Here is a 12,536-nt window from a genome sequence, read left to right on the forward strand (position 1 = left end):
GCTGCGCAGAGGCTCTCGCAGGAGCGCGTGTCAGCGGCCGGCGGCCTGGAGCGGCCCCGGCTGCGAGACAAGGGAGCGCTTAAAGCAGCTGCTGCCGCCGCCACCACCCCTCCTTCACCAGGCGGGGCGGTGGTGGCGGCAGCGGCAGCGGCTGCTTCCCCCCCCCGCTGAAGCCGACTGCTGCCCTGCTTCGCTGCTTCGCAAAAGGATGCCCAGCTGAGCCTCACCAGGTATAAACCTCACCGCACGTCACTGTACTGCACCCTAACCACTGCACCACCTCGGCTCTAGAACTAGTCTGCAGTTCTATTCCTCAGGATTTTGAGTGGAACACCTGTGCCAAAGTACAAATAAACTACTTGATTATGTTCAGCTGTACTTTAATTTTCACAGTATTTAATGTAAACAAATTTTAATTTTATGAAAAATAAACAAATGCCATCATACTTTCAGATTCGTAAAGAAACTCAACTCATTAGCATTCACTGTTTGATGCAATACTTAGTATCTGATTCCCTTGTATAATAAAATACATATGTATATGTGATTTATGAAGTGGGTACTCATATATAAATTGTGGTTTGTTTGCTTCCAAATAATATTAGAGTTCAAGTCGTTGCACTTGCTAAATAGATGTATTTTGTATGCAAATGCCAAGATCTATATTCACACACACATCCTTCTAAAATTATGCTACGTACATTATTTTTACTTGGGAATTGGACTGCAAGCAAATTTTCCAGCTCAACGTAGCATTCCTTTAATGACATAGGATGCTGAGTTGCAGATAAAGTACCCTAACAAAATGCATACAAAATGACTGCCAGAAAGAACATAGGATTGCCTGATAGCTAAGTGTTTAATTTTGTCTCTCTTTTTAAAATTAGGAATATTGACTTTTGAGTAGTTATTCCACAGGACTGATATTGCTACTGAAAACCTCTGCCACGTCCTATCTTGGCACTCCTTGCCCTTACCATGTTTTCCCGAAAATAAGACAGGGTCTTATTTTCTTTTGACCTCCAAAATAAGCACTTGACCTTATTATCTGGGAGGTCTTATTATTTTTGAGGTGCAGGAGGCAGTGAATGTGGTCACCTCATGGATGCTGCTGTGTTGCAATATTTTTGTGGAGAGCTTATTTTCAAGGGAGGACTTATTTTCGCGCATGCGCTCAAAAGCCTGATTGGGCTTATTATCTGGGGACGTCTTATTTTGGGGGAAGCAGGGTACCTAAGTGCAAACGTAAGAGCAGTATTGCAGTGATGAGAGGCCTATGATGGGATGCTTTCATCTAAAAAAAACGTAGATGAATGAAATTCAGGGATCATACTGCAAATAGAGCTGCAATGGCCCTTGTTGAAGAAGGCTATTCTAGAACAACAGTTCATTTATTAAGATCATTTTGAAACTACTCTGAATTACTAAATTTTGAAGTAAAACTATAATCAAGGAAAAAGAGAAAGAAATTGAATGAGTTATAAATCAAGCCAATATGAAGCTTGTTGACATACTTAAGTCAAGTGACAGTGTGGTTGAAGCTTGGAATGCATGAATTCTATAAGGCACAAGTAATCAGGAACAGGAATAGAGTTCAAAGCACCAAAAGTTCATTTCATGCTACTTATACATAAGAATCTGTTCTAATAATGGTCAAGCCAAATTAACCCCAGATAAGAATTAACCGAATTCAAGGGGGCTGGACTTAGTTTTTTGTGGGAACGTAATGACTCAAAACCGATGGTGTGTTTGACCTCACCCATGTGCTCCACCCATGAGATGTCATCTCATACAAATTCAACCCCTGTAATAAGTTGTTGTTTAATGAAATGTGCAAGTCTAGTCAGTTATAATTTGTCTGATAAATGATAGTTAAGCAAGAAATGGTTCATACAATGTGCGCACAATCATATTTGTAAATGAAATATGAATATAAACACAAAATAAAAAGTAGATGATATACATCTGCCATATACAAATTTGTAACACAAAGACATTTGAAATATTCTTCGTCTAAATGTCATTAGAAAGTTATTCCCATCCATCTCCCAGGACAAAGATACTGGTCTGAAGAAGGCTTTCTGCATTATTTTTATACTTGTAAATTTGTTGAGAATGTGATCACAAACTAACAGTATATAAGTTCAGTATTGTTTCATCTACTCACTTCTGAATTCCGGTAGTTGTAGGATTCTGGTAATAAAGGAGTTAAGACTCAATGCTGGCTCCTTTTGGAACGGGCCAGCCTCTTCTCTACAACTAGACATCTGGATTTAATAAAATCTAGCAAATGAGAGTGTGCTCTCTCTCCCTTCTTTTAGAGAGAAACTGTCAAAACATTCCAATGGTGTGAGGTAAAATCTGGTACAGAAGTTTCTAGCTGGCAAAGCACAAGACAACTAGCACAACTATGGCTCCTCAACGTATCTTGCTTCTGTTGGTTATCCTGGTCAGCGCTGTCGATGGGCAACAGCAGCTAATGGAATACATGGAGAGAAGGCTGGCTGGTTTAGAGGTGAGCACAAGAGATGGCAACTGACACATTCATCTTTGAGCTTTATAGGCACACGGCATTAGGACTGCAGTTGTATAGATTTCTTATTGAAAGTTTGAATAGTAGAAAAAAAATCCTCTTTCAAGCGGGAACTCACTATAGGCTTAATTTGAAGGAAGATAAGAGTGTTGTTCATGATTGTAGATAATGGTATGGACGTTTGAATGCATGTAACAATTTCAGGCTGCTTAGTTTATATTTGTAATGAGAGTTATGCAACATGTTCTGAAAATAAAAAGGTTTTTTTCCAGATTATAAAGTCTTGTTCCATAATTTAAAATGCTACAGTTATTTGAAAGGAGCATCCTGTTGAAACATAATAAATTTGACAGCACTTCAGCCACCAATTCATGAATGCTCTACCCAGCAATTCTGAGGATTAGTAGCTGGATGCATGCTATTGAGTGGGAGACAGAACTATAAAATAAGAATTCTAAAAACTAGTTTGAAACTTGGTACTTTTAAACGTAAAACTAAATTGCAGATCATCTTAACAATGAAAATACAAGTATGCAGGATGCCTGATAATCCAGTAGGTAAATGAAAATATCTCAGAATTAGCTGATATTTTAACATGACAGGCTTTTAAAATCAAGACTTTCAGTATTTAATCTATCATAACAAAGGCTTTGTAATATGTCAGATCAAATATAAGCTGATTTTTACAGAGTGAACGCTGTCTCGGTTTGAGTTTGAGTTCATTTTTTATACAGTTATGAGCTTTTTTGTTTTTTCCTGCAATTATCTGGATGTAACATGCTTGCTAAAGAGTTTCCTCTACATTCCCCTTAAAGCTTCTAATTCCCTCTACCATCAGGAACGCATTTCCCAGTGGCATGATCAGAGCAGCCGTTATTCCACTGAACTGAGAGATTTCAAGAATAAGGTGGTGTCCATGTTGGAGACAGTGGAAAAAGATAAGGAAATACTCCGTGCAGAGGTGGAAAATACTGCAATACGGGTGGACCGACTGGAGAGAGAGGTGGACTATCTTGAGACCCAAAATCCTGCTCCACCCTGTGTGGAAATAGATGATAAGCTAATGGAGAATCAGGCTTCTCCTGGCAAGAAGCGCAAGAATGAGAAATATGACAAACTGACAGGTAAGCGGAATTCAGATTAACAGATTAACAGAGTTGGAAGGGACTTTGTAGGTCATCTAGTCCAACCCCCCACTCAAGTAGAAGTCCCTACACCATTTCTGACAAATGGCAGTCCAATCTCTTCTTGAAAGTCTCACATGAGGAAGCTCCCACAACTGTTCAATTGGTTGATTGTTCTCACTGTCAGATTTGAAATAGTTATCCAGCTTCTGAAGATATTGAGAAAGGATAATTTCTACATCACTCATGTTGGTTTTTTGGGCTGTGAGCTAGATCTCATCGACATAAATACATTTTTGAGAAACAGTTCCCCTAGGTCATGTGCCTGCACTAGAAGTCAGTGCTAACAATCCTCCCACATGTCTTGTCATATGGTTCCTAAATGTTACCATCAGCTGTTAAGATATATTTGGCAGGGTTCACATGTTGGCTAAAGCTGTAATGTTTGGTTTGGATTAGCATGCTGCATTAATCCAGCCATTTTGGTGTGTAAACTATGGTTTGTGGATTAATGTAATGTGTAAATTGAGCCAATTATTCATGAAACTATAGCTCAGAAAGCTTCAGCTTAGTGTTATAAATGTCAGCCTAACCCCACTAAATAAGGAATATTAAAATAGGCATTTGTAAATGTTTACCATCATGTGGGGATTAGATATACAGTTGAACTCTATTTCATATCTTATAATTCAAAACTCTGCCAGAGGAAAGACGGTCTTCAGTATTCCGAAAACAATTCTCCTACCAGAATATAACAAATGCTCATTTTTTTTTTAAAAAAGAGAGATTTTGTTACAGTGGAGAGCTGGCAGCTCTATATTGGTCATTGTTAAAGAAATAAAGACAGCAGCCTATTGTTAAATAATAATAAATACAGTGGGAAAAAAGGCATAACTTTAAATTATTTTAACGATCAACATGCAAAGCTCACAAAATGATGTAGCTGGTTTTCAGCAAAAACTATAATTTATTATGTCCTCGCCAGTGGGAATTGTTGCATTTCTCCTTCACTTAGCACAGCAGCCTAAGTGGCTGGACAGTTTTGGAAGAGAGGGGGGTGTCATATTTTATTCCCTACAACAGAAATAACATTTACATTTTATATGAAATGATTTTGTTTTCTTCCTAGCATTTTGGTCAACATAGATTTTCTCCAGTCTCATCTTCCAGTGGTGCAACTATTACCACTGGAATAAGGTCCATCTAGTTTGCTGCTGGCTATCCTCTCCACCCCCCTCCATCATTCTCTGAATTATGAATTTAAGAAAATAGAACTTTGTCCAAAATACAATAATTTGTGCCTGGTCATTTGTGCCTCAAGAGAGATAATTTTGGATTAATTTGTTCTGTGATTCATTTGTTTGTTTTCTTGGCTATTCACACCATTGTGAACACTAAAATTCAAAAGCATGAATATTCTCCCATCTTGCTAACTTTTGCTTCTACAGAGTATCACAGTGAAAACCATTGTCTACACAATTCTGACCTTTGTAGTTATAGGTACAACACAATATTTGAATATATTTTTCAAGGCCTTCATTGCTATTCTACCAAGTGCTGTTCTGAGATGTATTTTTGACTGTTTGATCCTTTGTTGTTGATTGATCCTAAAAGACAGAGACAACCTATCACTTCAATATTTATTAATTTATAACAAATATAAACAATTAATTGATAATCAAGTAATCAAATTTATTGTAGTCTTCAGATAGGCGCTCCAATTATCCTGGGCCAATTTTCAATTATAAGGCTGGTTGCTGTACCTCTTGTCATTGGCTTGGCTTTTTTTTTGTATTTAATCTTAGCTTCCTTTTCTCCCTGTACTCCCTACTTTTTATCACTAAACTTTCCATATTATTTGTATTTTCATTTATCAAAGCAATGTCATCAGCGTAGCAAGGTTATTTATTTTTTCCCTCCAATTTCCCTCCCTCATGCTCATCTTCTTTCAGTAAAGCCCTCACTCTGTCTCTGTCTCTCTCTCTCTACACACATACACACACAAACAGTATATAGGTTGAATAAATAAGGACAAAGTATTCAGGCGTGTCTCTTTCTGCGAGCCTCGAGTTAGTCTGTTTCACCATGATCCATCCAGACTATGACAGATAGTCCTCAACTTACAACAGCAACTGGGACCAGAATTTGTGTTGCTGCATGAGGGAGTCATAAAGCACAATTGCATTGATTTGTAATGGCAATCACTACTATCCTGGTTAACTGAATCCTATGATCATTACCAGTGGTGGTGGGTTGCTAACTGCTTAACTATAGGTTTGCTCGCGCTCGTGTGCATGCTTGCGCACTTGCACAAAAGCTTCTGGATGGGTGGGTGGAGCCTCCCGCCACCGCCACTACTGGTTCTGCCGAACTGGGCCGAACCAGCAGCAACCCACCTCTGATCATTACATAAGACAATTTTCTGCCAGCTTCTCGTAACTAAAATTATAGGAAGTCTGGCTGGAAGTTCCAAGTCCCGGGCCTTCAGGTAACTAAGTGTCTGCTGCTAGGTGGAGGAGAAAGCAAGGGTGTGCTTGGGGACAGTCCATGAGAAGTGAGGCTCAGCAAATGGAGCAAAGGTGGTATTCAGTCATATCTCTCCAGTTTGGACAAACCAGTAGTGGTGGCTGCAGGAGGTTCCCCCTATTTGCCCCAACATAATGTGCGAGCACTGCACATGCACAGAAAGTGGTGTGTGTTCCTGGAGGTGTGATGCAAGTCAGGGAAGGTCGAGTAAGAGTGTCTAAGTGGTCATAATATAAGTGCAGAGGGACTGGAGGTGGGTCATCAGGTATGTGAGATTTATCCCAGAGATGTGCGACATTCCCAGCTGGTTTTCCCATTGACTTTCTGGAGAATTTGGCAGGGAAAGTTGCAAATGGTGAACTTGTGATCATGGGAGAGTTGGCAACTGATTATAAATATAAATGGGTTGCCAAGCACCCAGGCTGCAATCACATGACTGCAATGATTCTGGAATTGCTGGACTCCAAGAACTGGTTTTAACCTCCATTGGTTTAGCTTTGTCATAAGTTCAAAGTGTTGCTGAATAATGGTCATATGTCAAATATTACCTATATATGCATAAGAACAATGAAGTATTCTGGGATTCCTATTTCCCTAAGCATATTCTTACCACAATCACATTTCTATCTATTTTCTATCACATAAGAAGCAAAATTTCTATGTGCTTTAGCTTCACAATTATCAGTGTCCATCAGCAATATTGCATCTTGTTTCTTGGTCGTTTCTAAAGCCAGTTTGAACATCTCCAATCTCCTTTTCCATGTAGGGCTTTAATCTGTGTTGGATAATCCTAAACATTATTTTGCTACCATATGAAATTAAGGACATTACACGACAATTTGAACACCCTTGAATTTCCTGTATTTAGTATTGATATGTGGAATGATCACTTCCAATTTGTTTGCCATTATTTCATTCTCCAGACTGAATGGCATAGTTTAGTTAGAACTATTATTATTCTGCTTCTAATGTTTGCCATATTTTCATAGACATTCCATGAATTATTTTAACTTTCTGACTTGTAATGATTAGGATTACTGATCCTTCATCTTCTTGTACTAGAGATTCTTGTGAATAGGAAATATCCTCTAAATTATCTCCAACAACAAGCAGCCTCTCTTGCTGTCATGTTCCTTTGATTTCAGATTGAACTTGATAATAAAACTGGTTAAAAACCTCTTTTTCTGAATCAGTTGGAGCATAAATTTGAATCATCATATTGAAGTATTGTCTGAAATGTCTAATTGACAATATTCAGTCATTGATTGCATTGTACCCAAGAATTATCTTGGTGGCATTCTTCATAATTATGAAACTAACACCATTTCTTATGTGTGCTTATGTATATTCTTCAATTTATTGATGTCTAAATGGTCAGTCTGTAGTCATTTCCTTTTCATATCATCTTTCATTGTGCTGAGATTTCCCTTGTTCATATTTCTTATGTTCTGTGTTCCCACTGTAATTATGTTGTGGCAGCTTCAAATTTCTTTTCCTGCATGACAACAGCGTAGCAAAAACTCTTGAAGACTTTAATTTACCCAACTCAAAAATCCTCTAGTACTCCAAAAGATCCTCAAATATTCCTCAATAGCATAGGGCTGTAAGGGACCTTGGAGGTCTTCTAATCAAAACCTTGCCCAAGGCAGGAGTCATATACCATTCTAGACAAATTGTTGTGCAGTTGCATTGAAAACATCCAACAATGAAGTACCTGTGGATCCTAACCTTCCTTGCCTATCTAGACACATTGTCCAGAAGCCCAGTTTGCCCTAAGTATACTCAGGTAATCTGTGTAAGTTAGAATTTCATATGGTATAGTATTTATATGGTGTACTTTTAAGTTAACTTAGTTGTTTGCTGTATCTCATCAGTTAGAAGGTACATGCTTTGGGATTAGAAATGGGCAAAGTATTTGCATGAAGGCATACTTTTAACATACAAAATAAATGAATATAAGATACTGTTTTTTTCCCCACAGCATCAGCATATATAATGGAAGGCCATCAATAGTTTAATTATCAATAAAGAAGTTGGTATAAATAATTTGTTTTAAAATATAAATAATCTCAGATATCTGTAAAATGTAAGCCACCTGTTTTTGAAGATGACATGGAATATTTTATGTGCTTACATTTGTTAATATTATGCTTCATTATGGATATGAGATAGTATATATTAAGCATGCTGTAACTATTCTTTATAGATTGCAGTGACACCATATCCCAAGTCAAAGCCATGAAGATATTAAAGAGGTTTGGCAGCACTGCTGGACTCTGGACCAAAGACCCCCTCAGTAATTCAGAGAAGATCTATGTGTTTGATGGCACCAGCAATGACACTGTCTATGTTTTTCCAAGGATGAGAGAATTCACCCTCTTTTCTGCTACCCGAAAGGCTGCACGCATCAAGTTGCCCTACCCATGGGTTGGCACAGGACATTTGGTATATGGAGGATATCTTTATTATATTCGGCGGCATGGCACATTTCAGGTCATCAAGTTTAGCTTGACCAACAAAACGATTGTTGATAGTTCTGTCTTCCCAGCTGAGGAACAGATCCCCGTCTTTGGTCTCACATCCTACAACTACATTGATTTGGGGGCCGATGAGGAAGGCATCTGGGCTATTTATGCCACACAAGAAAATGAAAGAAATATAGCATTGGCCAAACTAGATCCTACATCTCTAGACATTGAGCAAATGTGGGACACACCATGTCCGCGGGAGAATGCAGAGAGCGCTTTTGTTATCTGTGGAGCTCTCTATGTAGTATACAATACTCGGTTGCCCAGCAGATCCCGTATTCAATGCACCTTTGATGTCAGTGGCTCAATGACGTCTGAAGATGCTGCCCAACTCTATTTCCCAAAGCGATATGGTTCTCACTCCAGTATGAAGTACAACCCCAAAGAGAGGCAGATCTATGCTTGGGATGATGGCTATCAGATCATTTACCGTATGGAGATGAAGAAGAAGAGTGAAGTCTGAAAAAGGCCTTTGTCTCTGGCAAAAGAGAATCTGAAACATATCTCAGTGCCACAGGTTATGACTCAGATACCATACATGTCAAGTGGTGCATAGTGTAGGAAGGCAGCAGCCACAACGAAGACTGATTAGACTGACCTTTTAAAGGGAAATACCTTTCTGATATATTAAATGCTTTTAAACAGATATTGTCCGCATTTTTATTGGTGCCTGTCAATTTTCATTTGTTTTCAACTTAGTTTTTTAAAAAAAAAAAACAAATAAATAAATTTTATGATAGAAACACTTTTGTTCCATTCAAAAGCATGAAGAAAAGATTTGTGTATCTAACTTCTTAATTTACATGTTCTTCAATAGCTTTAAATCCAACCTGGGATCCTCCACTCTGTAGATCTTTGCTGTAGATCACTCCTTTTTCAAAAGCCATTCAGAAGAGATTATGAAATATTTGACTGTCATTTCAGACTCCAAGACTCCAGGACAGAGGTGTCAAACTCAAGGCCCGGGAGTACTTAGATCTGGCCCACCCTGGAAACAGTGAAGGACCAGCCCGCAGTATCTTTGCCAGTGAAAATGGAGCTTGGGAGGGCCCAGGCTGCAGAGGGTTGCAGAACGCTGTTGCAGCCGAAAACAGAGATTGGGAGCCCATTTTCACTGGCAAAGCACTTGGGCTACCACAGGCACCCCCGACATGAGTGACATTGAGCTGGTCACGCTCTCCCCCTGAGGTCAAACAGAACTCTGATGTGGCCCTCAATGAAATCAAGCTTGACGCTCCTGCTCCAGGAGTTTGCAGTGGCTATGGAGTTTGCAGTGGCTTATTTTAATGATTAATTTAATGAGACTTCAGCTCAAATGGTGTACTAAAATTGGACAGAGCAATTGGAAAGTGCAATAGTGGGGTTTGGAGATAAATTATTATGCTGTATGCCATTCCTTCTTCCCCAGTGTGATGCTTTTAAATGCTGAATGGGTTTAGATCAGTGTCAAAACTAGTGTAAATTTGTTTTTCCCCAATGCTTACAATTTGATTTAAGAACTTCAATTATCAGAGTGGTCTATTACTGGAATATTTGAAGTAGGGCTAAATATCGCTATCTTTCATTTGCTGGTCTAGACATTCAGTATGACTCACATCACAATTATTATCTGGGAAAAAGGTGCATTTTCCCATAATCAATTTTCTTTTTTCTTCAGCTTTCATATCTAGCTATTTTTTTGTGCTGAACATCAGAGAGAATTTAATGCATTTTGAGTCCTTTGTGCTTTGGAATTTCTAGTTGATAATTCTTTATACTGGATGCTTTGAGCGAGGCTGCTGTGGGTGTGGGTGTCTGTGTGTCTATGGATGGTTGATTGGTAGTTATCATTTATGTGCAAATGACTGAGAAATTAGGATTTTAATTTTTATATAGAGAGCCTGTTTATAGAGACAGTATATTTATATAGAGAGTATATTTCTTTATGTGCACAAACAAGAAGAGTGCTGGCACAGAGAAACAGACATTAGTTGAATTGCATATATGCAAACAAAATCTCTTAATCCTGGCCAGACAATCCAGTCTTCTTCTTCTTCCTCCTCCTCCTCCTCCTCCTCCTCCTCCTCCTCCTCCTCCTCCTCCGAAAAGATGGCAGAGAATCTGGTTGCATGTCAATTTGAAAGGTTCCTGGATGAAATGAATTATCTGGACCCCTTCCAAGTTAGGATTCAGGTCCTGTTATGGGGCAGAAACAGCACAGGTCATATTTGTAGATGATCTCTAAGTAGCCTTCAGTACCATTTAATATGGTATCCTTTTGGGCTAGCTGCAGAATTTGGGGCTAGACATGGCAGATTACATTGGTTTGGCTCCTTTCTCCAATGTCAGTCCTAATAGGTATTGATAGGGAGCAAGAGGCCCATCCCATCCACAGCTGCTATTTTATGGTGTCCTACAGGGCTTGGTACTTTCTCCAATCTTTTTAAACATCTATATGAATCCATTAGGTGAGATCATTCACCACCATGGGGTGAATAACAGAATTTGAAGGGGCCTTGGAAGTCTTCTACTCAACTCCCCCCCCCCCCCGCTCAAGCATTCCTAAACCATTCCAGACAAATTGTTTTCCAATCTCTTCTTAAAAACCTCCAGTGTTGGAATACCCACAATCTCTGGAGGCAAGTCTTTCAGGATTTTTCTCCTTAGTTCTAGATTGGTTCTCTCCTTGGTTAGTTTCTATCCATTGCTTATTGTCCTGCTTTCAGGTCCTTTGAAGAATAGGTTGGCCATCTTTTCTTTGTGTCAGCGCCTTAGTTATTGGAACGCTACCATCATATCACACCTAGTCCTTCTTTTCATTAAACTAGACACACCCAATTTCTGCAACCATTCCCACATCCTCTTCATGTGCATTTTTCATCCCACCTACTATTGAATATTAATTGGATTTTTGAATGTATGCTTTTGATTTATTGTTTTAAGATTTTGTATAATATTTTAATTCTATGACTCTAAGCCTTCTAAAGTCATCTCATTGAGATGGGTAGCATAGACGTTTAATAAGAAATAAAAAATAAATAGCCTGATACTGGAAAGAAAGAAATAGGTTGTAGAGAGAGTTCGTAGCAGGAGTACATAAGCAACAGCTGTTTGATGGTAAAGAGCAGTTAGCTGTGGTTCAGTGACTGATATCTCCACAAAGTTCTGGACCTTTTGTATGTATGTATGCATACCTTTATTTATTTATCAGCACAAATGCATATGTATGTATGTATGTATGTATGTATGTATGTATGTATGTATGTATGTATTTATGTATGTATTGTGTCACAACCCCTGGTATGCCCAAATATGGGAGGGAGCATACTGCTTGCCTTTTCTGTCTATTTGCTCACTCTGGGAACCATCCAGGCAGAAAGCCATTTTTTTAATGTTGCCTTTATTACATTTGTGTTGCAATTGTGCTGATAAATAAATAAAGGGAGACTAGTATAGATCTATTTCAAGCTATTTAGCTCTCATATCAGCTAGCCATATCCTTACTGGGAATCGAACCTGGGCTGTATTACATATTAGGCAGTTACATTAGCCACTAAGCCACAGGCTCTCCTCCTTTATCAGCTAAGCCAGGGAAATAGGTATGTATTGTGTCACAACCCCTGGTATGCCCAAATATGGGAGGGAGCATACTGCTTGCCTTTTCTGTCTATCGACTCACTCTGGGAGCCATCCAGGCAGAAAGCCATTTTTTAAAATGTTGCCTTTGTTACATTTGTGTTGTGAAATGGCTTCCTGCCTGGATGGCTCCCAGAGTGATATATCTATATATATCTATATATATCATATATATATATATACACACACATACACATACACACACACACA

General features: G+C 38.7%; 1 protein-coding gene across 1 annotated transcript; it reads left to right on the forward strand.

The window, feature by feature from the left end:
- Positions 1–2,326: 2,326 nt before the first annotated feature.
- On the forward strand, positions 2,327–9,357 carry OLFML3 (olfactomedin like 3). Its single transcript, XM_014054052.2, has 3 exons — positions 2,327–2,515; positions 3,372–3,657; positions 8,390–9,357. Exons 1-3 carry the CDS (start codon positions 2,411–2,413, stop codon positions 9,172–9,174), a joined length of 1,176 nt encoding a protein of 391 aa, XP_013909527.2. The 5' UTR covers positions 2,327–2,410; the 3' UTR covers positions 9,175–9,357.
- The last annotated feature ends 3,179 nt before the right edge of the window (positions 9,358–12,536 follow it).

The sequence above is a fragment of the Thamnophis sirtalis genome, unplaced genomic scaffold (assembly GCF_051295495.1).
Source record: "Thamnophis sirtalis isolate CommonGarterSnake01/CBP01778 unplaced genomic scaffold, rThaSir2_p1.2 scaffold_7, whole genome shotgun sequence".
In the NCBI taxonomy this organism is placed as follows: domain Eukaryota; kingdom Metazoa; phylum Chordata; class Lepidosauria; order Squamata; family Natricidae; genus Thamnophis; species Thamnophis sirtalis.